The 22,528-nt window shown below is 44.2% G+C and overlaps 2 protein-coding genes across 2 annotated transcripts in view; both read right to left on the bottom strand.

The window, feature by feature from the left end:
- Positions 1-14: 14 nt before the first annotated feature.
- LOC117751543 (zinc finger MYM-type protein 4-like) overlaps positions 15-22,528 on the bottom strand; it is a 23,719-nt gene continuing 1,205 nt past the window's right edge. Inside the window, exons 2-30 of the mRNA XM_034563461.1 lie at positions 20,695-21,303; positions 20,490-20,580; positions 19,219-19,271; positions 18,979-19,128; positions 18,622-18,685; positions 17,342-17,538; positions 16,994-17,118; positions 13,868-14,090; positions 13,524-13,739; positions 13,139-13,289; positions 12,812-12,927; positions 12,342-12,704; positions 12,056-12,206; positions 11,156-11,331; positions 10,837-11,014; positions 9,671-9,784; positions 9,526-9,569; positions 9,263-9,401; positions 4,278-4,423; positions 4,067-4,178; positions 3,665-3,928; positions 3,027-3,103; positions 2,669-2,798; positions 2,400-2,551; positions 2,107-2,221; positions 1,495-1,743; positions 1,164-1,275; positions 962-1,030; positions 15-168 (exon numbers count right to left, since the gene is read on the bottom strand). Of these exons, the coding sequence (XP_034419352.1) occupies positions 15-168; positions 962-1,030; positions 1,164-1,275; positions 1,495-1,743; positions 2,107-2,221; positions 2,400-2,551; positions 2,669-2,798; positions 3,027-3,103; positions 3,665-3,928; positions 4,067-4,178; positions 4,278-4,423; positions 9,263-9,401; positions 9,526-9,569; positions 9,671-9,784; positions 10,837-11,014; positions 11,156-11,331; positions 12,056-12,206; positions 12,342-12,704; positions 12,812-12,927; positions 13,139-13,289; positions 13,524-13,739; positions 13,868-14,090; positions 16,994-17,118; positions 17,342-17,538; positions 18,622-18,685; positions 18,979-19,128; positions 19,219-19,271; positions 20,490-20,580; positions 20,695-21,303 (4,740 nt within the window). The remainder of the gene's footprint in view (positions 169-961; positions 1,031-1,163; positions 1,276-1,494; positions 1,744-2,106; positions 2,222-2,399; positions 2,552-2,668; positions 2,799-3,026; positions 3,104-3,664; positions 3,929-4,066; positions 4,179-4,277; positions 4,424-9,262; positions 9,402-9,525; positions 9,570-9,670; positions 9,785-10,836; positions 11,015-11,155; positions 11,332-12,055; positions 12,207-12,341; positions 12,705-12,811; positions 12,928-13,138; positions 13,290-13,523; positions 13,740-13,867; positions 14,091-16,993; positions 17,119-17,341; positions 17,539-18,621; positions 18,686-18,978; positions 19,129-19,218; positions 19,272-20,489; positions 20,581-20,694; positions 21,304-22,528) is intronic.
- On the bottom strand, positions 5,691-9,247 carry LOC117751338 (histone H3.v1-like). Its single transcript, XM_034563141.1, has 2 exons — positions 8,117-9,247; positions 5,691-7,290 (listed from the first exon to the last, which is right to left on the bottom strand). The coding sequence occupies exons 1-2, from the start codon at positions 8,514-8,516 to the stop codon at positions 7,283-7,285; spliced, it is 408 nt and encodes a 135-aa protein (XP_034419032.1). The 5' UTR covers positions 8,517-9,247; the 3' UTR covers positions 5,691-7,282.

The following is a 22,528-nucleotide window of genomic DNA, read 5'->3' as shown; positions in this document are numbered from 1 at the left end:
AGCAGAGCTCCGCCTCATTGTAAACTGTCGTTGCCGGCAGCAGCAGCAGCAGCAGCAGCAGCAGCGGTGGCGTGCAGGTGCTGCTGGACCTCTCTGACGGCCAAGATGCGCGTGAGCATGCTCTGGAGGGTGGTGGCCTCTAACGGTTGAGAGGTGTACCAGTGGGAACTGTTGAGGGCAGAGATGGAAAGGTGAAAAATAAATATAAAAACTGGTGCATTTCTCCAAACTACTGCTTATTACATTAATACATAAAGGTCTGCCGTTACAAACATGATCTATTGCTTATGTCCTTTTGATCAACATGTATTTACTGGTTCACTCCAAACATCTATTGCATACATCACTACATGCAAAACGGTTGGTACTGCTTTACATAATCTGTCATGCATATTTGATCTACATTTCTATTAGATTTTGTATGTAGTAATGTGTCCTGGATTGCAGTCGTATGCATTTTCTATCAGTGTCAAAATCTTCTCCATATCTTACATTAAAAGGTCCTACAGTGCACATTAAGTATTAGGCCGTGGCCTAAACCGTCTTGTTTGGAGACAGTGACACGAAGGACATGTCATGAACACCGCCATGTTCGTTGGCAGAGCTAATTACTTTGGAGGAAGAGAGCAAGTTATACAGGCTTTTCTCGTTAATCTGTCGTGAGGTGCCGTTGGTACGAATTGTTTTTAGAGAAATGGGCTCTCTGTTTTGCGAATGTAACAGCTGATTGGGGAAATCTAGAAGTGACTAAGAAGAAAACGTAACGCGATGCCTTTGCACATGTTTCAAAAAGCACCGTAGGTAATATTCTCACTCCAATTTAATCTTGATTAATAACCTAAAAACAAACACTGTTTTATTTGGGTGATTCAGCAGCATATGTGAGGGTGGATAGGAAGCCCTGGTGATAAGTGACACATTCATGCATGGGTGTCTTTAATGTTGGAGGACTGGCTCTGACCTGTGAGTGTTCACGATCTGTTCAGGCTGCAGGAAAAACACGTTGGTTCTGGTCTTCATGGACTCAGGACTGTCAGGGAGCAAGAGGACAGAGGAGATGAAGCTTTTGTGTGTGTGTGTGTGTGTGTGTGTGTGTGTGTGTGTGTGTGTGTGTGTGTGTGTGTGTGTGTGCGTGGGTGTGTGTGTGTGTGTGTGCGTCTCACCATCTCGAGAGGTAGAACTCGTAGAGTCTGACAGGACAGTGTAGACGGTTGGAGACATCTTCCAGCATCTCGAGGTCCCCTTCTTCCTCACCCTGTCTTTTTCTCAATCGCTCTAAAAACAAACAGAAACCGTAACACAACCTGCTTTTTGGCACAGTTTATAAATCGGTTTAAATGTGGTGTCTGGAAATAGTATTCTTTTCTATTCTTCTTCTGATATTTTGTCCTAAATATGGTCGTGGGTGAAAATGTAAGCCACCGCTTAAAAGCACAGCAGCATCGACACACACTGCCACCATCACACCTCCGGTGTGAAAAGACACACACACACCTGTGTGCGGCGTGGCGGTGCTGCTTCTGTGGTGTCGGAGGGAGTGGGTTTTGCCAGCTCGGTAGCAGGGTTTGGAGTGTCGTGTGAAGTTGGTGAAGGAGAGGCCTTGGTGCTGCGCCAGTGTGGTGAAGCCGAAGTGTTTGGCGCAGAAGAAGAGCAGCGTGTTGAGCAACACGATGGGCGAGTAGGCGCCCAGCTGCTTGCACTCCCACAGGTAGGACTCCACCACACGGGAGGAAACAGGAGCACCTAGAGGAGGAGAGACGAGGCAACCTGTTCAGGAGGCCTCCGCTGCATGCTGTGGTATGTTTCAACTGATACAGACTGAAATGTATGGATCAGGTATCGGAGAATCTGCGAGTCTAGATCAAAACATCTCCACCCGCTGTTATAAAAATATAGATTAGAGCAACTTTAAAGTGATTAGTGATCTGAATCCATCACGGGAATGTCGGACTACGCCACAATCAATTAGAACTCGAGAGACCATTATTTAGAGAAAATACACCGAATGGATATCGCAGGAAAGAAATCCAACAATAAACAGTATCGAAATTCGGTTGTAATTAAATGAAAATCTGAAGGATGATGACTTTATGTAAGCGATCATACCACTCGGTAGGAGTCTAGGTTTCCAGAGCGACAGCATCCCGCTGATCTTGGTAGCAAACTGACTGTACAGCTCGTCGGTGAAGATGTTCTCTATGCGGCCCTTTATGAACAGATACTGTCCAGAGAGAGGGAGACGGGAAAATAAGGCAGTAAGAAACTGTGTGTGTGTGTGTGTGTGTGTGTGTGTGTGTGTGTGTGTGTGTGTGTGTGTGTGTGTGTGTGTGTGTGTGTGTGTGTGTGTGTGTGTGTGTGTGTGTGTGTGTGTGTGTGTGTGTGTGTGTGCGTGTGCGTACCTGCTGTATCCCCAGACAGAGGTAGAAGATGCTGTCTGGCCTGTAGGCCTCTCCGTTGGGCCGTCTCACGTCTCTGATGAAGTGAGCCAGAGCAAAGCTCAGCTCAGCAGAGTCACACTGAACGACGTCCTCTTTGATATCCACTAGATCGGCTGCAGGGAGAGAGGCCATGAACACCACTGGTTTGGAATAAAAGCCTGTGACAATAGGACCACTAAACGGCTCAGAGGAAGCGATCAGACTGGACTTGGAAGAGAACTGAGGCTCACATTGTCCCGGGTGTTTGTTCTGTTGTCGGACCCAACTCCTCCAGGCTTTAACCCCGTACAGGTGGTTCAGTTTGGCGGCTGCTGGAGTCACCGCTGCGTTGCGGTTCAGCGGGACAGTTCGTCTTCGACCCTGGACGGATGGAAAAATGCAAAACGAACACTGGGTGTTGTGGGAAACGGTTCACGCGACTGGAAGGTTGACCGTGAGCGGACAATGCACTTCAAACCTTTTTGGTTCTATAAACAGAGCAGCCTGCAAGACAACTTGTCTGCCCACAAACTTAAGTCAGTAGAATTAAAATCAGAGGCTGCTAACATGAATGAATGAAATACTGCTGAACTATCAGGGGAGTCCTACCCGTTTCCGTCCGGAGTAACCTTCTCTGGGTCTTTTCACGCCTCTTCGTGGAGCAGGTGACTTCTGATCCAACGATTCTGTAAAAACACACACACAATATATGTCTTTTTTAAACATTCATTTTGGGGTGAAAACTATAAGGTTTTGCCAGGACAATCTTTCTGAGTTCATCAATTGTATTTTCTTCTCATCTGAGAAAACATGTTGTCAAGTGGAAACACTTCTTTTGGCAAGATTATTAAGAGGGTGCTACCTTTTTATTCCATTTCACCTGTCAAATTAGTTTCGACAGACGACATTTCGTTTGAGTTTATGACTGTAATACTCATTTCAGCCACAAGAAGCCACCACTACCCCATGTTCTAAAGAGGACTGGAGACATTCATATTTTCCTCCAGGTGAGTTTGTGTGTCGGCCTTTATGTCAATTAAAACTCACCTGGAAGAAAACAGGAATGCTTTTACTCCTTTTTTTTTAGGTCATGCAATCAATAGTGGTGCACTTCAGCCTCTTGTGGAATGAGTATCACAACAATAACAATGTTATTAAGTCTTAAGTCAGGAGAGAAAACTATTCAGAGCAGACTTAGAAACCAAATCGTTATTTTTCCCCCCTTAAATAGTAAGATGATATCTCACCATTCGGGATGTCAGTCTCCAAGTCCATCATTGGAGAGGAGGGAGGTTGAGGCTCAGCACTGGTGCATGGTGGGTCGCTGGTCGTCGTGGTCCCCTCTGGCTGGGTATGAAGTTGGGGATCACTTGATTCTGGGATGCTCTCTGCACTTACAGTAAGTGGCAGGTCGGCTTGCACTGCTTTTTCAGTCTCCTCGTCTTCACGGATTTTGGGAGGGACCGCCTCTGACTTCACGTCTCCGTTGAAAGAGCTGCTCTGGTCTGCAGCAGACCCACAACAACCAACAAAGACGAGGTGACATATGGGTAGTTAAGCCTTTGATATTTGAGTACTTGGGATTGATTGATGTAGCATACCTCAAACTATATACGACACAAGTGCAATAAAATCAGGACAAAAGAAACTGGAAACAGGCCCACCTTCCTGTCTCTCTTCCCCCACAGTCACAAGCTCTGACTGGACTGCTGCGTCTTTCATGTCCTTCTTCTGCGCTAACACGACGATGGGTACTGGAACCTGTGGAAAACAGGAGAAACAAGGTCACGTTGTATTTGATGCTACAAGGCACGTGAATGGTTTTGAATTCATTTGAACTACTGATGCGATGGGACGTACGGGAACGGGCATGGCCATTGGAACTGGTGTGTGCTGGGAGTACATGTTCATGGGCACTGGAATGAAGACCGGTATTGGGACTGGCACCATCAACACTTTCACATTTCCCTCCCCTGCAGATAAGCTAACTGAGGGCAGAGTCAGAGCTAGAGGAGGGAGGGAGGGAGGAGAGATCATGAAGAGAGTGAGAGAGCGAGAGAGAGAGAGAGAGAGCGAGAGAGAGAGAGAGATCATGAAGAGAGGGAGAGAGAGACAGGCAAAGGAGGAGAAGAAGGTAAAGAAACAAAGAATTGACAGATTAGGCTCAAACATCCAACCGTGTCGAAAAAAGTCAAAGATAAGCGTACTGGATATAAGAGGTACATTAATTGGCGATAACTCCCATACATACTGTTTTTATTGAAATAAAATATATTATACTACTATATTCTGTCATTTTTCTAGAATGCAGAAAACCAAAAATGAAGAGAGCGTGCAGTCTGTGGGTCGTTCTAAAATCAAATTATTCACCTTTGAGGGCAAGAATACTTTTGTATTCTCATAAAATATATTGGGAAAAAAACACTCATGGACACCTCATTTTTATCATCAGTTATTTTGATAGAATGTGAACATTTCCGACCGTGGCTGAGAATACTGATAACCTCCATCTCCAAAGGCTCAAACAGAACCCTAAAGGAGCTGCTGTCAACACGTCATTTCACAGCTGGAGCTCGTCATGGATGGAAAAAGGTCACGACCCTTCTAATAACTGGATCCATGTCCAGGAATGTGCATTCACTTTTTAGAGGCATCTTTCATTTTGGGGAACACATGGCCTTGGACTTGAAAAGTGAAACTGCCATCCCAACCTGGAGATCTGTTGGCATGGCAACGGGTTCCAGATGTTTTGGAAGTCACGGCAGACCACAACTTACAAGTATCAAACTATTTTCATTAGAATTTATTTGTCATATCGGGCTCCCGACAACATATTTACAATATGATCGCAGCGTGCCACTTTAGTGCCTCTATTCTGGTGGTCACATGACCAGTGACACAGAACTTAAGACAAGTGGAATCATCTCCCCCTCACTAACGCATCTTTGCTTGCATTTTTTTTAAATCTCTGTGTTAAATGTTATTTATTTTAGGCACTTTAGGTGTGAATTAAAAAAGAAGCTTAGCCGGGTTCCTCATCCGTCTGCAGACTCTGCGTGGAGATTTCCATTTTGACTTTTCCGGCCATGATTTCAACAGGAACACCCCTCAAAATGAGCACAGCCTTTTGTGACATCGGGATGAATGATTTCATTCCTAAATAATGTCTATTGATTGTTGATTGAACTAGTCAGTGGCATAACGTTCAGTCATTATGGACTTTGGGCAGGTACAATCTCTCTCACACACACACACACACAACACAAGCAAAAGTTTAATGTATTGACCCATTTATTTTAAAAAAGAGGCATCAATGCAACATGATTTTTCAATCCGATCCATGTCAGTGTCATCATAAAAAAAAAAGAAGAGAAACGAAAAAAAACAAAAAAACATGCAGTAACAGTGGAGAAGTTACAAACGCCTAAAACAGACAAGTGTAAAAGAAGTAAAACTCACATCAGACGCACCACGGGGCTGGAATCAAGTCAATGACTTGAAGTCAGCTTTGGACTAGTGAGGTACAGCAAGGGATTTAACTTATAAATCACATTCATAAGAAACATTAAAATGTAGCTTTACAGGACAAATAAGGGAACTGAACATCAATTGAAGGCTGTTTTCTTCATTCAGATACTTCAAGGAAACTTCGAGTGATTTCCGCCTCACGTGTACCTGCATCTCAAGTTACAGGTGGTGGCTGTTACTCTATTTCCCAGTTTGGTGAACTCCTCCTGTGGTCACCATGGCAGCACGGGTCTGGCCGCCCCTCTGCATTACAGACCAACTGCTGCATGTCCTTATCCAACCAGCAGCCTTAATTCCAGCTAATCAAGTCAATCTAGTAAATTAAATTACTTTGTTCATCTATATGGGGGGTGAAGATCCCATACATTATTTTATAAATTAAAACAATTTAAAAAGAGCCAGTTTTACAAGAACTTACAGTAACACAAATTATTATTATTAATACTGATTCTACTCGTGAGTGTTTCGTTCAAAAGTAGAAGCACGTTTAGCAGCACAGTTGCCTGGATAAAACTCCACGAACCTGCAGTTTCTTGTTGGGCACATTTTCAGTTTGGATTTGAACATAAATGGGTTTTGCCCCGCTGTAAATTGCATATGCTTAAGAGCCATTTTCAAAAACACATCAGAAGTTGGTTTAACAATGTGACCCCCTTTGTGTCCAACGTTTATGTTTTTTTTCCTTCTCTTCATGAGCTGCATCTGGGCGAGCAGGTAGGCACAAGTGACCTTAATAAATGTAACCATCAGGCTACGACTGTTATGGTTAGCGATGTGATGGCGGGATAAACATACTTGTGTGTGAGAAAGCATCATAAATAAAAGTGACGGCACCGGAAAATGAACATTACAGACTCAAATCAAATGAATAAGTGAACGAAACATCACATTCACAAGTTGTAGGACACTTGACAAATGCTCAGCTTTAATGACATGCAGGGTAATAAATGAGGTATTTTTGCTTGCCTGTTACAGCACCCTGTTGTAGGTCAGAAAAGCACTTAAGGAAGTATCTTAATCTTGTCTGGATCATTAGTCCATCAGCTGCCGACTACCTGCAACACCGTCTCACAAAATAAAAACCTTTCGAAGGAAGACGAGAGGGCCTTGAAGACCCGTTCTGTGTAAATACTGCCACCCTTTAGGTGCGTCGTGACAACGATCAGGTATTCTGCGTTTACCGTCAATAAGGTATCGGGTTAAACTAAAACAAGACGACCACAAAAACCGGCGGTCGAGGACACTAAAGCCGTGTTGGTTGTGAACACAGACGGTTAATCCCGTAGTTTAAGCTTTGTCCGGAGTCTGGGGAGAAGACAACGTCTCATGTCAGTAGGTCAGGAGGCTGTGGAGAGAAAAACGTGGGTGACAAACTCGACCCTCTTAAGTCAGTTGAATTGACTTGGAAGAAGTACATGAATATCAACAGATCATGTCAGTGCACTGTTGTTGATTCTATGATTTTAACAGCATTAAAAAGGGATAGTTTGGATTCTTTGAAGTGGGCTGCATGAGGCACTTATCCAGAGTGTACAGCGCTGTACCGTGCAGTCAGACCGTCCTTTCCAGAGGGGGAATACAGTCATTTTATGCTCTCTTCAAAGCGTCCAGACTCCTTTGACAAAAACAGTACTCTGACCTCGCAGAACACTGGAGCTGCTGCTCTTCCGATGGCTCGATAAGCAGGTTTGTGTTATATTGTGCGACTCGGGTCTTTTAACGAACTTGTTTGGATTCACCAAAGTGAATCGAACCCTCGGGCAGGTGGAGTACCGTATTCTGCGATTTAATAACCGTTTTTTGTCAATGGAGACTCGGAGCCTACAGCTTAAGATTCCCCATCGCAAAGGGCTGTCTGATGGCGACGTAAAGCGTTGAATACATTTAGCTGCTGCCCATGTTCAGAGCAGAACATTGCTTTGCTCCATTGCTGGTTCTCCAAACTGGGAGCTTGCCGAACGCCATGTACTAAAAAGGTAATAAACTGACTAAGTACCTCATCCAAACCCACTCCAACAAAATCTGAGCTATCCCTTTAAATTGAGTGACAGTTATTGCAATTTACATGCAGAAGAATCCTTGAATAGTCGGCACAACTGTGGTACAAACGGTACATTTTAAAAAGCCGTTTGTTATATATTTAAAAGTGTTGCGTCATTCAGGAGGCTCACCTTGTGCTTCCGGTTCAGGGGCTGATTTGTAGATCAGTCTGGTGTGGTAGAGTTCAAAACAGGGCACAGGACAGAGGCTGGGCTCTCCTGAACACGTCTTACAGTAATACGACGTCTGCCTCCTCACTGTCCCACTCTTCTGCTCACAATGCTTTGCTTCCGAGTGCTCCCCCTCTTTGCTCTCCCCGTCCTTCGCGTCACATGAGTTCACCCCCTTTGCCTCCTCCGACTCTTCTTCTGTTTTCCTCCCTGGCTCCTCATCCTCCTTCTCCTCCTCCTCCTCTTCCTCCTCCTCTTTTCTTTTCTTCTTCTTCTTCTTCTTCTCCTCCTGCTTCTCTTCCTCCACTCTCTTCCTCTTGTGTTGCGAGCAGACCTTGCAGTCCGAGTTGGTCTCCCTCATGGCCAGGAAATGTCGTCCGGTCAGGCGCGCCGGCACGCCGGTACGCGGCTGAGTTTCTCCCTGAGGTTTTGCTGGCGGCGCTGGGGATGTGGATGCTTCCGCAGACGGCTTGTCAGGTTGAGAGGAGCTATCTAGCAGAGCTGGTGCAATTATTGAAACAGCTTATTGTGAACAACGAATAATTGAATGAACACCCCAACAAAAAAAAAAATGAATGAAATTTAGTAGTTAGTCTTGACCAGTTTCATCTTTAACCAATTTTTTAAATAACAAAATGTAAAATATCATCTTTGTCACAATATCATACCTCACAAAGCACTAAGATTAAAGGTTGTCTTTTTCTTGATTCAACTTGATACGACTCATCGGAAAAATATAAAAACATAGCAACTGCCCCGTAGTGAGACCTAACCCGTTAAAACCACAAGCCGTATGGTTTGACCAATGAAACGCAAGGAGATGTTTGAGAGATTCTTCCGCACACCAAGCAGGACTGAAGATCCAGCGGCATCGCAGTGTGTACAGAGACAGCAGATATATAATGTGAACGGTCAAGAGGAAAACATTCTCCCACGATCAATTTAAAATAGTTAATGCTTGTGTCTGTATGAGCAATGTGCAGTAAGTAGATGATACGCGCACCTGGTATTCGGATGGCACGAGCACCATTTGAAACCTGGACACCTCTGTGGCCCGTCTGAACGAGCTGAACTACCCAACTTGTTTTTGTTTGTTTTTGTAGTTACCTGTTAAATCATCGAAGGGTGTGGGCAGCTGGCACATGCTCTCTTGGTCCATGGTGAAGGGCCGACACAGAACCGACTTGTTCTTCATTTGACGTCGACGGGGCGTTGGCACTCGCATGGCATCAGTCTGTGTACTGGCCTGGAAACAGACATTTTAACATTTGAGGGAAGACCTACAGTTATATGTTATGTTAAGACACTAAGACAGAGACACACACACACACACACACACACACACACACACACACACACACAGAACGTACATGGTCTAGGTTCTTCCCGTCAACGTTGGAGGTCGCAAGTGCTCCTACAAAAGAGGAGTACAAATGTAACAGCGCTGCATTAAACCTCATTGTGAGTAAAGCATATCATGAATGTAGAACAACTGTTTGCTGATATATAACGAACCAGTAAGAGCAGTATCTGCTGACACACTGGGCTGACAGGCAGAGCCATTGGCCAGTGACACGACATCAGCTATGACGGGATTCATCCTGGAAGAGTGCTGGGGCTGCGCTGGAGCTGGATGGAGGAGAGAAACAAACCGCGGTTAGAACAGTGTTGGTCATTGACTATGAGAGAGCACTGCTTTTCATTTCCCCCTCCATTCTCTTCCCACTGGGTAACCTGACTAACACGGTGCCGGTTTGTGCTGACGGGTTCTGGTTTTCACTCCTTTCTTAAAGTTTCACAAACAAAAATGGCACATGCCGCTCATGCTGACCAGAAACAAAGCTGCATGTGCACATAAACACAACTTCCCTCTGTACCAACAGCACTGCAAATGATTTACACTGATGAAATCATGCGTACATTGGCTGAATAAATACAAAAAAGGTCGACAGCGTCTTTGCCAACATGCCGTTTCATTACCAGCCGATAGAGATCCAAGGCCATTCCTTCTGCACCGTATGCTGCCTGCACTCCGCTGCACCAGGTTTTCCCACCCGCGTGTTGAAAAATAATATACGGAATGGAGGGGCGCTACTTCAAGTGGTCACAAGTCGGTTTGAAGAAGGCGATATTGTGTTCTTCAGTGAATTCATCAGGTTGTAAATCAGAATCTGCTGGATGCCGACGATCATATTGATCAAACCACACCAACACAGTTCCAGTGACACAGAATTTTATTTTCCTCACTTTTTGAAAAGATGGCTCCGATGTCTTAAGTCGTAAACTGCTGTGAAATTATGTATTGATATTTGCAACACGTTAAATCTTTCAACCAACTTCAATCCTCATCATAACTGCCATTATGTAAACAAAGTGGCATTTGAAGTAAATTCATATTTGCCACTGTGGTTGTGAATAAAACAAAACAAGCTATAATTACCGACTATAATTATATTTTCACTTCATCAGTTTATCCCATGAGACATTTGTCTGAAATTGTCAGAACTAGTGTATGCATTTTTGAGTGATGGTCAATGTGACCTCACACACGTGATGTGTGAGGTCACATTGACCTTTGACCACTAAATTCTAAACTCAGTTCAACCAAATTTGAAGAAATTCCCTTCCCGAGTGCGCTGCTACTCATACAGTACAAACACCGATGCAGTAACACAATTTACCAAACGGTGTTTGCGGGGCCGTTCCAGTACCGTTACTGCTGGTGGGGCGGCTCGTCTCAAAGTGCAGGTAGCAGTACTGCAGCAAGCAGGGCAGGTTGCAGAAATTACGGACTGAACCCAAACACTGCAGCTTCTCAGCCATGTAGCCCTGTTTCCGACAACCATCACATCGACCCATCTGGACAAGAGAGGAGGAGCAAGAGAGAGAAGATGAAGAAAGTAAAAAAAACTCAAACATAACCTTGTTGAACAAGGTACGGCACTCCCCTTGGTTCAATGGCTAACAATGCACAGTGTAATGGGACACCAGTCTCCTTACCCCATAGTAGAGCACAGTGTACTGGGACATGCAGTGGGGTCTACAGAACTCCTCCATCTTGCCTCCGTAGTGGCTGTGCAGCATCTTCTGGCTGATGCCGGCACAGTAGGTGCAGGGACGCCAAGAATGATCCTTGTTACGAGCTGTCAGGTCGTGTTTATAAAGTTGCTTACAGCCTGGAACAGAGGAAGGACGGGCATTATATTATTTGAATGAGAGTATGGAAGGTCAAAGTGGCAGTTCGCTGTGTTTGGCTACCAGCTAACAGAATTACCAGTACACATGTACACGCTGTTTTCTTTAGTTTGAATGAGGTGTGTTTTACGTCGCCATTTGCGGGCTGTACTCATTCAATCCCACAATACAGCAGTGGTCGTTGCAGACACACCTGGCAGAGATCTGTTGATCTATTTAGTGCACCTTCCTAGCTTGGTGTTTTATAAAGAGTTAGTTAGGATTCCCCAAAGTCACCCAAAAACACTAACAAACCAACTGATCGAGGCAGCGATAGACCAGCAGCGAGGAACATTAACTGTTTTTGTTAATTGAGTCTTGTAGCTTTTAATAGAGCCTAGATGGATATAGTAGCTTCAGTTCCCTGTGTGTGTAAATATTATAAAAATAATGCACTTAAAACTGATATTGATTTTCTTAGGTGTTATCTGTGGAATCTAAATATCCGGCCCGCAGAAGTACATGACTTTGCTCTCATGGTACTATTCCTCCGTTTCTCCAAACTGGGGGCTTGTTGACCGCCATTTACTGTAGATACACCGTCGATGGAGAAGCCCCACTTCAAAATACCCAAACTATCCCTTTATGGCAGTAATTCTTCCACAGATGTGACGGGAATAACAATGCAGAGGAGAAGCTAAAAGGAGCAAAACCGTGTCTACTCACTTTCACCGCAGAAGATCAGGTCCTGTTGGTTATAGCTGATGGTGTCAAACAGCACTTTCTCCTGTTTACAGAACTCACACATAATCAGGATATTCTTCTGGGTTTTATACTGCTCACAGCACGTCCTACTGCAGAACATAGAAATCTGACCCTGAAAGAAAACCAGGAGCATTGAAATCATCATTATCATCATCATGATAAGTTGATGAGTCACATTTGTCATGCATAAGGGTTAGGCTTAAGTATCCGTATATACACGAGTCAGCATGTGAGCTGTGTTCCTTACTTGTAGACTGAATAGCAGCGGCTTTGTGTTGAACTGTTTGCTGCACTGATGGCAGGTCAGCTTGGAGGTGTCGGTGGGCCCGCCCTCCGCTGGTTTCAGGGGCTGACCAGCAGGTGTCCTGGCCTGAGCTTGCCCGGGGACAGAGGGGGAGGAGTTGGCTGGGCAGGGAGGCACCAGTGGGGGCACTGAGGTATGACTGTGATGGTGGCCCTGGTAAGGGACTGAAGATGGGTGGTCCTGAGGGATGGGAGGGACTGAGCTCGCTCCCGCAGAGGGCCCTGGTTTGGGGGCGTCTCTGAGGGAAGAGTCCCTGAGAATAGAGGCTCCATTGATAAGGTCCGGCTGAGAGGTGATCCCGGACTTCTGCGAGGACGCGGTGAGAGAAATGACATCAATGTCAAATCCACAAGACGAGCCGTCAACAATCAATTTGTTGGACACAAAAGTTGGTATGCTATTGGTGCCTTTACCCTGTATATGCAAACACAGTCATAGGAGCAGAAGTTACGAATGGTGCCGTCCACCATGGCCAGATGGTACTGAGGAACAGCCGACACCTTGCACAGGCAGCAGGGGAATGCAGTACCTACGGGGAAAAGGGTCAAACGAACGGACTGTTTGACACCATCAGCTTGCAAAAATAAAAAGTACGGTAAGATTAACACTTTATCCATCTTGAGGGGAATTGTTGTGCAACAGTTTGGAGACTGCTGTGGTCACCGAGGTGATTAGAAGCGTCTTCCAAGTTCTAAACTTGGCACGTGTGTGTGTGTGTGTTTGCGTGCGTGTCGCCTTACCAGTGAGGACGTGTCGTGGTGGTCGACTGCGCTCCACACAAGGAGATGAACAGTACAGCTGGACTTTGCCCCTCTGATCTCGTTCCATGATGGTGAAAGACACTATGGCCATTTTGTGACAGTAGGCACACTCAACGGTCTTTCTGCAATTCTATGCAAAATCACAAGTGGTTATTCAAGAGGTTTGCATTTGCTTGACAAAAAGGGGAGAATGACAGAAATATGTTTAGGAACCACTGGCCTAAATGTTACAGTCATCCTGATTTTAAAAAGGAACTATACAAGATGATATATATATATATATATATATATATATATATATATATATATATATATATATATATATATATATATCTTTTTTAAAATCTTTTCCACAAAAGCATACCTGTTTGTAGGTGCCAATACAGGTTGGACCACAGAAGTTGAGCTGAGATCTGTCGATGGTGAGCGTCTGACAGGAGCCTGAGCTGCTGCTACAGTAAAGTCCGCAGCCTTCACAGCAGTTCATCGCCAGGTGCCGCATCTTGCGCCAAGTTACAAAGCAAGCATCACTGCAGAGTCTGTGTAGACGACCTTGATGGGTGACCTCATGCTCAATCTGCTGTAAGGAGAAAAAAGAAAAGTAGAACCGGAGAACAAAGACGTAGAAAAACAGGGTAATTACCACTGACTTGGCTCATCAGGCATTTTGACCACAACCTGTAAAAGCTAGCGTTTCACGTCTCTTACCCTATTAGAGACTCTGCAGACACTGCAAACGGGTTTGTCAGGCGACCGCTCCACTGGTTTCTCAGGCGGCTTCTCTGGCTTCCTCTCCACCCGTTTATCAGGGATCTTGTCGGCCTGCTTCTTCTTCTGTCTGAAGACGGACAGGCAGAACTGGCTACAGAAGTTGATGAAGGTGCTGTCGTCTCCTGGAATCGTGATCATGTCCCTGGGCTGAAGGATGTCCCTGCAGAGAGTAAAACACAGTAGCCAGGGTTATGGGATGGAACATACAAAAGTGGCAATCGAGGGCGAAGAGTTAAGTATAGAGTTAAAAATTGACATGCTTTCTTTTTTTTTTTTTCATTATGCGTTCAAACTCAAATGCATCAAGTTTACTACCTGGACAAAGATTAAACCCTTCATAGGGCACTCATTGAAATACTTTGAAATTCAAAATATCAACCCTACAGTGCTAATGGAGGACATAACAATACTGTTTTACTGTTGTGACATTTAAAAAAATTATTTAATTTTCAGGTAGAAAATCAACATCAACAAAGTTACCATATTTGGTTCCTTGCCCGTTTGTGGTAAAGAAAATCCAAGAAGTGTATATATTAAAGAAATACAAGAAATACACAAACAAAAAGGTGAAAGGAACATGTATTTTAATAACATTAAAACATCTCTTTTAGAAAATTAAAAGATTCAAACACGTACTGATACTGGAACAGTCAACATACACAACAACAACATAAGGCCACAACATTAGGCCACGTATTCATGGTAACTGATGAAGCAGTTACGCTCACTGTTTACACAGAGGTGGACCTTGCAGACCCTGCAAACCAAATTCGACCGTATGATGTTGCCTTCCCTGCTGCAGTACTTGCAGGTCTGGCGTTTGTCATAGACAGGGACCTGCAAGAGGGACAGATCGAACCGCTCAGCATCGTTTGGGGTGTGGTGTCCCCGGACAGGCTTTGGCATTTCAGCAATGCTGGTCAGGCTATTGTAAGAGTCCAATGAGCTCCTTCTGGAGCCAGATGTGGCTGGCCTCTGGCTGCTGGCCTAAAGACCGTGAGTCTGAAACCCTTCAGAGGCGGGCCTTAGACACTAAGGGCCTTGCAGTCCCGCCTGTACATGAGCCAGGCATTTGTGAGGCTGACATCAATGCAGTAGGCAAACAGTCGCATGTACCACCTCTTGGACTTCATGGGGGTGCGGTAGAGGTGGACCATGTCACTCTTGTCAATGCCCCCCATGTTGGCATTGTAACTCTTGATGACAGCTGGACAGCTCACAGACTTCTTTGTCTCTTTGCAGTACCTGATGACTGAGGACATCGGCTCCACCCCCACGTCTGCAAAGTGACTGTTTTGTTGTCCTTCCACCTGACGGCCAGTATCCCATCATCACTGGTGACGTAGTCACATGTAACACGTGGGACAGTCTCTCCCTCTCCTTGACGGCCTTGAGTGGAGGGTTTCTTTTCTATTGTCCCTGGCTGTCCCTGTGTACCTGCAGTTATGATCTCGGAGGTAACGCACCAGCTCCGGGCTGCTGAAAAGGTTATCAGCAAAGATGGCTGTGGTACCCTTTTCAGCAGCATGAACCTCTTAGATGACATCATGTTGGCAACCTGAGGCACCCTGGTCTCCATGGCCCAGTAGTCTTCAACGGCTGAGAGCGGAACGACCCCCATATACTGTATATGAGGATGGCCACAAAGGTCATAATTTCCTCCTCATTTGTGGTGAACGTTGTGTTGATGTCTTTCTGAGCAGCGTGTACATTTGTTTGGTGGGTGATGTGCCTGATGATTTTGGTGTCAAAGTACCTCGTAAAGTACTGACAAGGGGTTTCAATGTAGTCAGGGGGGGAGTGCTGGTATGCAGGCAGGGCTCTGTTGTTTATGTCAACTTTGTGCCAGGTGGTTGGACTGGCTGCTGACTTACTGGATTTACATGGCCTCTTGGCTTGTGGTGCTGGCTGATCATCATCATCATCATCATCTTCCTTCTCCTTTACTGTCACTGTCCTGGAGCGCCTCCACTACAGGCTGCCTGCGCTTCCTCTTGTCAGAGGGGCTCATGTCGCTTGGGCCTGGAACGTCGTGGGCAGTCAGGACAAAGTCAGGGCCCGCTACATCGTCATCGTCACTTCTTCATCACATCGGTTGTGATGAAGAAGATCATCACAGCCGATGATCTTCATTATCACTGATGGCAGGGTGGGCTGGCACAATAACAGTCTGCCTTGAAATAAAAAATAAATAATTAAACACATGAAATTATGACTGTTATACTGTCATAATTCGACAAATCACTCATATTCACCATTTATTGCTTGAATATTTCTATAAATGGTTTAACATTCTCTCTGAATCACTGTATAGTGTAATACAACACTTTGACAACATTAAACATAAAGTTCTAAGCTGTATTGCCTTATTTTTTAAAGAAAATACACCAAGTATGGCTTGTTACTGCATAGGTCACATGTCCATAAATGGACATTCCATATCAATTCTAGTTTCTACGGGAACCGGGCATATGATCAAATATGGTGCCCACATTTTTCATGCCATAATTTCACTCATTTCACCAAGTCCTCCACAAACAACACGCACGTAATCAGTCAGCACAACTATTCAAGCATAACATGTGTGAGTTTCATCAACTTACCATGGTTCATTTCGTTGTTTGGATTGAAAGTGTAGACTGAGTCGAGCTGCAAAATCGTCTTTTCCGGGATTCGGAAAAAAGAGAAAATCAAACTCGCACCTGTTCTCTGCTGATTGGTCAAATGCCACAAAGGCGGGTGCAGTGACGTGGGGGGATCTGTGCTGATTGAAGACCATGATTATTGAACTCACTGAGGCGCGGGAAGGACACCGTTAGTAAAGCGTTCGGAAATGACTATATATGGTTCCTCGTCCAATAAAGTGTTGAAGTCATGCGGAAAAATATATGATAGATATATATATATATATATATATATATATATATATATATATATATGCCGACCGAAACGATCACCTAAAATAAACATAGCTTTGCTTTAAAGCAGAAAAGCACAACATTGTGAGCAGCTAAATGAAAGCTGGACTTCACACTAATGTCAAGTGGAAAAACAAAGATGTACCTGTTGCACTGGAAACAGGATTTGTTCTTGTTGGCTGCAGGCAGGTGGCCGGTCAGACAGACCGTGGAGCAGAAGAGCTGCGTGGAACCTTTTCTTTGGAACGCCGTTTGGCCTTTCAGCAGAACCTACGACCATTTACAAAACCATGAAACATTAAAACACCCAATTAAAAAGATGTAATATATGACAATCATGTGATTAACAGATCTGATTCCATGTCAATAACAATGCATAAAGCATTGATTGGTGTTAACTCTCAAACTTTTGGCATTAATAACAGTGTTTCCTTAATAATATGCATGTCTATGTAGAGGGCTCTTGTTACGCAGGACTAAGTCACACCAGTACCTTAGAGCAGCCACTGCAGCGAACACTCCCAGAAACGGAGGGCGGAGGTGGGCGTGGGGGTGCTGGTACCAGAGCTGGTAGTGAACTCGTGATTGGGGCAGGTGGTCTGAGAGGAAAGGGAGTCATAGCTTGTAGGACAGCACCTCTACCTGGGATAAAAATGGTCGTCGTAGGGGGAGCTGGGACTGCTGTTGGAACTTGATTGGACGAGGGGAGAAAGGTTGGTAAAGAAGAAGAAATTATATGTTTTGAATACTTTTAATAATAAACACACATGTGCATGAACAAACAAGGGCTCTATTGCGCTGGTGAACCAATTTTCACAATACCACTGCCCCCAAACGGGAATATCTTAATTGAATGCAGTAGTTAGTAACGCTTTAAAAAAGGTACACTTAAAGCTAGGATTTGTCTAAAAAGAAAATGTCTAATATTAAAAAGATCTACTGGTTACCAATCGGGCTGGGGGGATTCCTCGAAAAATAAAAAATAAAAACTTTCCCACAAGCATTTAGAGCGTGGAAGTGGGCTGCAGTCCTACTCGGCTCAATAATGAAGCAAACAGCTCGAGTTACATTATGATGCGTTCAAGCTCTTTCTAGTAAGTTAAAAACCAATCATGTCATCTTGTAAAAAAATAGTTTTTGGCAAGAAATTTGAATAAATGCATTTGTTTGAAAGAGATATTTTCACAGCAATATAAAATAGATATTACCGAGGGAATCATGACCATTTTAACGAAGTTAAACACACAATGCAGTGTAGGAACCTACATGTGTGGCAAGTCATCCTGATTTCAGTGCAACACATTAAAGTGGACAAAGTTGCAGGCTATCGGTCCTGCTAACCGATCCAACTACACAGGAGGATTTTAGCGCCAGCATAGAAGATTATTTTACAGGTCAAACCAGAAGTACCGGGAGTAATAAATGTGGATGTGTGTGTGTTTTAAAAAGGTGGGTGTACCACCTGACATTTGATTTTGATTTTTACGATACAAAAAAAGAAGAAGTGCAAAATAATACAAAAGCAAAAACAAGAGGAGAGTAGTTATTCATAGTAGTCACTGGTATGGTCCTTTGAGTGTGGCCAAACTAACCCATTAGTTAATGCCAGCGGGAACCAAACTGCCCACAGCTTTTCCTGTTCATGCTGCTTTGAAGCCACAGACTTTGACCAACAACCCACGTTAGTTTCCTGCTATTGTCACTTTCTTATCGTGAACATGAACCGGGCACAAGATGAACACTACAAACAAAATGAAAAGCAAATTAGCTCACCGGTAGGGGACGTAAAGGCGTTCCCTCCACCTACGGAGTAGACGGAGCTGATCCGCAGCTCCTCCTGAAATGAGCACATTGGTTGGGGTTAATTGGTTAATTGGGCCTTTCCAGGCAGGACTGTTGCATGTCATAGTAAAATGATTGATTTGAAGACAACAAGAATAGCTTCTTTATTGCTATGAAAACATTCTACAATCAGCACACATATGAGCCGTCAGCAGCTTCAATTCAAATATGTCATTCGAATTCTGGTGATATCCTCTCCCGTTAATACATATAAATATTACAAATCTACACCTGGTAATGGACATATACAGAAGATGCATGTTCATAACTTTCTCCGCCCACACCTACCTCCTGATTCTCCAGCTCCTCTTTGATCTGTCTGATGGAGCTCTGAGGCAGTAAAGCATTGTCGTAGCCTTCGTCGATGGGCTCGTCTTTAATATTGATTGTAGTTGACAACGGGGGGTTACTGTCCTCCATCGGCGCTGCCTCTGACCTCTGAGATGATAAAAGAGTATTCAGAATTACCAGCTGACGGTGCAAAGATTTTGGAATTGCAGTTGCATGACAATCTTTCCAGAGCCCTACCGCTCCCTCCTGGCTATCCTCAGTCTCCTCTGTCTGGGTCAGGATGCTTCCATCTGACAGAAGGGTAGAAGAGAAAACCTTAGATAGAATACATCCTATAGAATATAATAGAGAGAAACTAAACAAACAACGCTTGCTTTTTCATGTGACAACCTTCAAACTTGTTCAACAGTCTAGTTATACATGCTGTGAATACCAATTTAACATTGTGCAATAATAACAACTTTTAAAAAGCAACTTTTTTTTTGCTTTGCACGGGGATTGTCAGCCTGGTGTCATTTCCTTGCGAAGAAGGAAAGAGGCCTGGCAAAGAAAATGAGACTGCGAAATCCCACTAAATGGGATTATAATGCAAAACAGTGAGTCAGAGAGCTCTCTCTCTCTCAAACTACATGTGATGACTCGCCAAAGTCACTTAAAAGGCCACTGCACCTTCATAATTGTCAACACTGACTCAGAGGCCAAGATATCCCGACTTCTGCTGCATTCCATTTGAGCTGTGAAGACGGACCACGTCCACACACACACACACACACACACAGGTGGAAATTTCAAACTGGAACGCCGTCCAAACGCCAATTTTCGACTCGAAAGTTGGACGACCCACACCAAGCCAGACCTCAAAAATCCAAGATGGCTGCTCTGTGCATCAACAGTACAAAGCTGTGGCAATATGCTGTTTATTAGCACTTCCGTCCCACTAAATACTATCCAACTCTTACCTGTGAACATGCTGCTACAGTGTTTGTAGTATGTGAAACGCCACTGTGTGTTGTTATGAACTGGTCATGATCACTGTTGTTTTTATATTGTACATACATGTTGTTGTTTTTTTTATATATTGTACATACATGTTGTTACTCTGTTGTCTTTAATGTCTTTTTATATTTATCCTGTCATTTGTTATTTAAATATGTATGTACGACGAGAGCGTATGTGTAACCGGAGTCAAATTCCATGTATGTGCACACACACACACATGGACAATAACGCTGATTCCGATTCTGATAACAACAGCAAACGCCAGTGAGCTTTTCAGCTTATGGTACTGCAACGCAATCAACTCGGAAGTAACTTTCCAAGCTTCTAAGTCTAATTTACGAGGTAAACAAGTGTAGGTCAAGCCCCCTCCAGAGCCACAGAGGACACGATGCAACACGTTTAACAGGTTGAATCACACTCACTCTCTGACAAATGAACTAAACTTGACGTGTAAATTATGGTGTTATGATCAATCTTGTCCTTTCTAATGTGCCTGCAGCTTTCTTTACCTCGGCTGTTATCAGGTGTGTGGTCCTTTGAGGAGTGGGAGGTGTTAGCCGACTCTGTGCTCCCTTCCCTCTCTTGCTGCTGCTGCTCCTGCTGCTGCTTCTTCTCCTCCACCACCTCCTCCTCCTCCTCCTCCTCCTCCTCCTCTTCTTCTTCTTCCTCCTCCTCCTCCTCTTCCTCTTCCTCCTCCTCCTCCTCCTCCTCCACTTCTCTGGGCTGAAGGGCAGAGGGTTTGCCTGGAGTTGCGTTGTTTCCAACTTCTGGTTGGACTGTTTTTTTTTTTTTTGCATCAGCATTCTCCAGCCTGTCCAGTTGCATGGCACAATCCCAGTCTTCTTCTTCTTCTTCTTTTTCGTCGTCGTCGTCATCATCATCATCATCTTCTTCTTCCTCCTCCTCCTCTTCCTCTTCCTCCTCTGGCCCAAACGAAGGAAGGCCATCTAGTGCGTCATCACATGCGGCCCCTCCACTTCCACTTCCTTCTCCTTCTCCTTCTCCTTCTCCTTCTCCTTCTCCTTCTCCTCCTCCTCCTCCTCCTTCATTAGTTCCCATGATAAACGAGGAGGGTCGGACAGTGGAAGGGGAGGAACTGCGAGGAGAGGAGGACTCTCCCATCCCCTTGTCCATCTTTTCTACTTTACTGCTGTGGTCCTCTTCTTCCATCGGTTGCTGTTCCCCTTGTCCTGAAGTTTTGTCTACTGCCGTTGTCTCGTCCTGACCTCCACTTGGGGAAGAGCTGGCAGAGCCTCTGGAGGAGTCAGCAAAGTCCCCAAGCCCCATCACTTCGTCAAACACTCTGGACAGGCGCTCCTCGTGCTGCAAGGGAAGAAAAGGTTTTGAGGATTTTCTGTTTAGCACTCAAGGAATAATGCATTTTGAGCTTCAATTCCTCACTGTGAAACATAATAACTGCTTTAAAACTCAAAGTGTCAAAGTAACAACATATGAATTATTGAAAAACTGTTACCTCAACTATAAATACTATAGATTTAATTATATCTTCAAATATTTACAAAACAAGTCACACAGTTCTTTACTCAGAGCCATTTGAGGAATAAAAACACTCATCCGTTTCCAGTCACATTTGTTTACACTGTTACATCTATTCAGTTTTACCATGATCAATTTAGTCAAAGTTGTATTTTATTATTTCAGGTGAAATATAGAATAAACTTCATGTATTGATTCAGTGTTTCGACGCCGATTTAAAATGATCTCAGTTCAAACAGTTCTCTCTATTTCTACCCATAGTCACCTAATCCCATAGAAGCTAGTCCCAGATACCAATGTGTACACCATGATTATCTGTTCTTCTTAATAAGAAAACCATACATTCACAGAGCCATTCCTGTTTTATATCATAGCCCAACTCTTGATTTATTTTTTAACTTAAAGAACCATCAGATTTGTAAACGTCCCACAAACCTCAGACTAACATTATTCCAGACAACAATGTGACGGTGTTTAACTCTTGGTCTTGGACCTGACTTGAGCGGCACACAGGGAGGAGGGCCTTTTGTACATCCCAACTGTGTTTTTCAGTTCAAATGTGTGTTCGTATTAAGCACTAGGCGATCGAAAGATAAGCACTGGTGCATCTATGGTTACTTGTAACATCAGTGGTGACCTTGGATGTAATCCCATAAACTATTGCTCTTTTCCATCTTCACCTTTATGGAATACAGTGCAGGTCCATCTCCACCCACTGCTGACACGAGTTGCCCAACAAGTGCCCTTACTCCACACAGACAGCCTCCAATAGCACAGACATTTTCCACACAAGCCAATTTCAAGCCATTACATAACAACATAAGTAATAACACAGAAGTGACAGTGCTATGCACAAACATCACCTTAATCTACAGTGTGTTGCAATGTTAAGCTGGGAAGGAAGAATGGATTTTCTCTGTCCTACTGTTATGAGTGTGAGATGAGGATCTCTCTTTGAAGGGAACTGGCTACACGAACCGTGACGTGTTATCAATGTCTAGCTATGATATGGATGATAATGATAACAGGCCTAATGCTGTCCGAGATGGAG

The sequence above is a fragment of the Cyclopterus lumpus genome, chromosome 22 (genome assembly GCF_009769545.1).
Source record: "Cyclopterus lumpus isolate fCycLum1 chromosome 22, fCycLum1.pri, whole genome shotgun sequence".
Classification (NCBI taxonomy): Eukaryota; Metazoa; Chordata; class Actinopteri; order Perciformes; family Cyclopteridae; genus Cyclopterus; species Cyclopterus lumpus.
The sequence above is the reverse complement of the archived record's forward strand: the minus strand, read 5'-3'. Positions and strand labels throughout refer to the sequence as shown.

What these genes read in the sequence shown, in the direction of transcription:
- LOC117751338 (XM_034563141.1), bottom strand. Translation starts at nt 8,516, where the DNA reads ATGAGGGAGACCAACTCGGACTGCAAGGTCTGCTCGCAACACAAGAGG.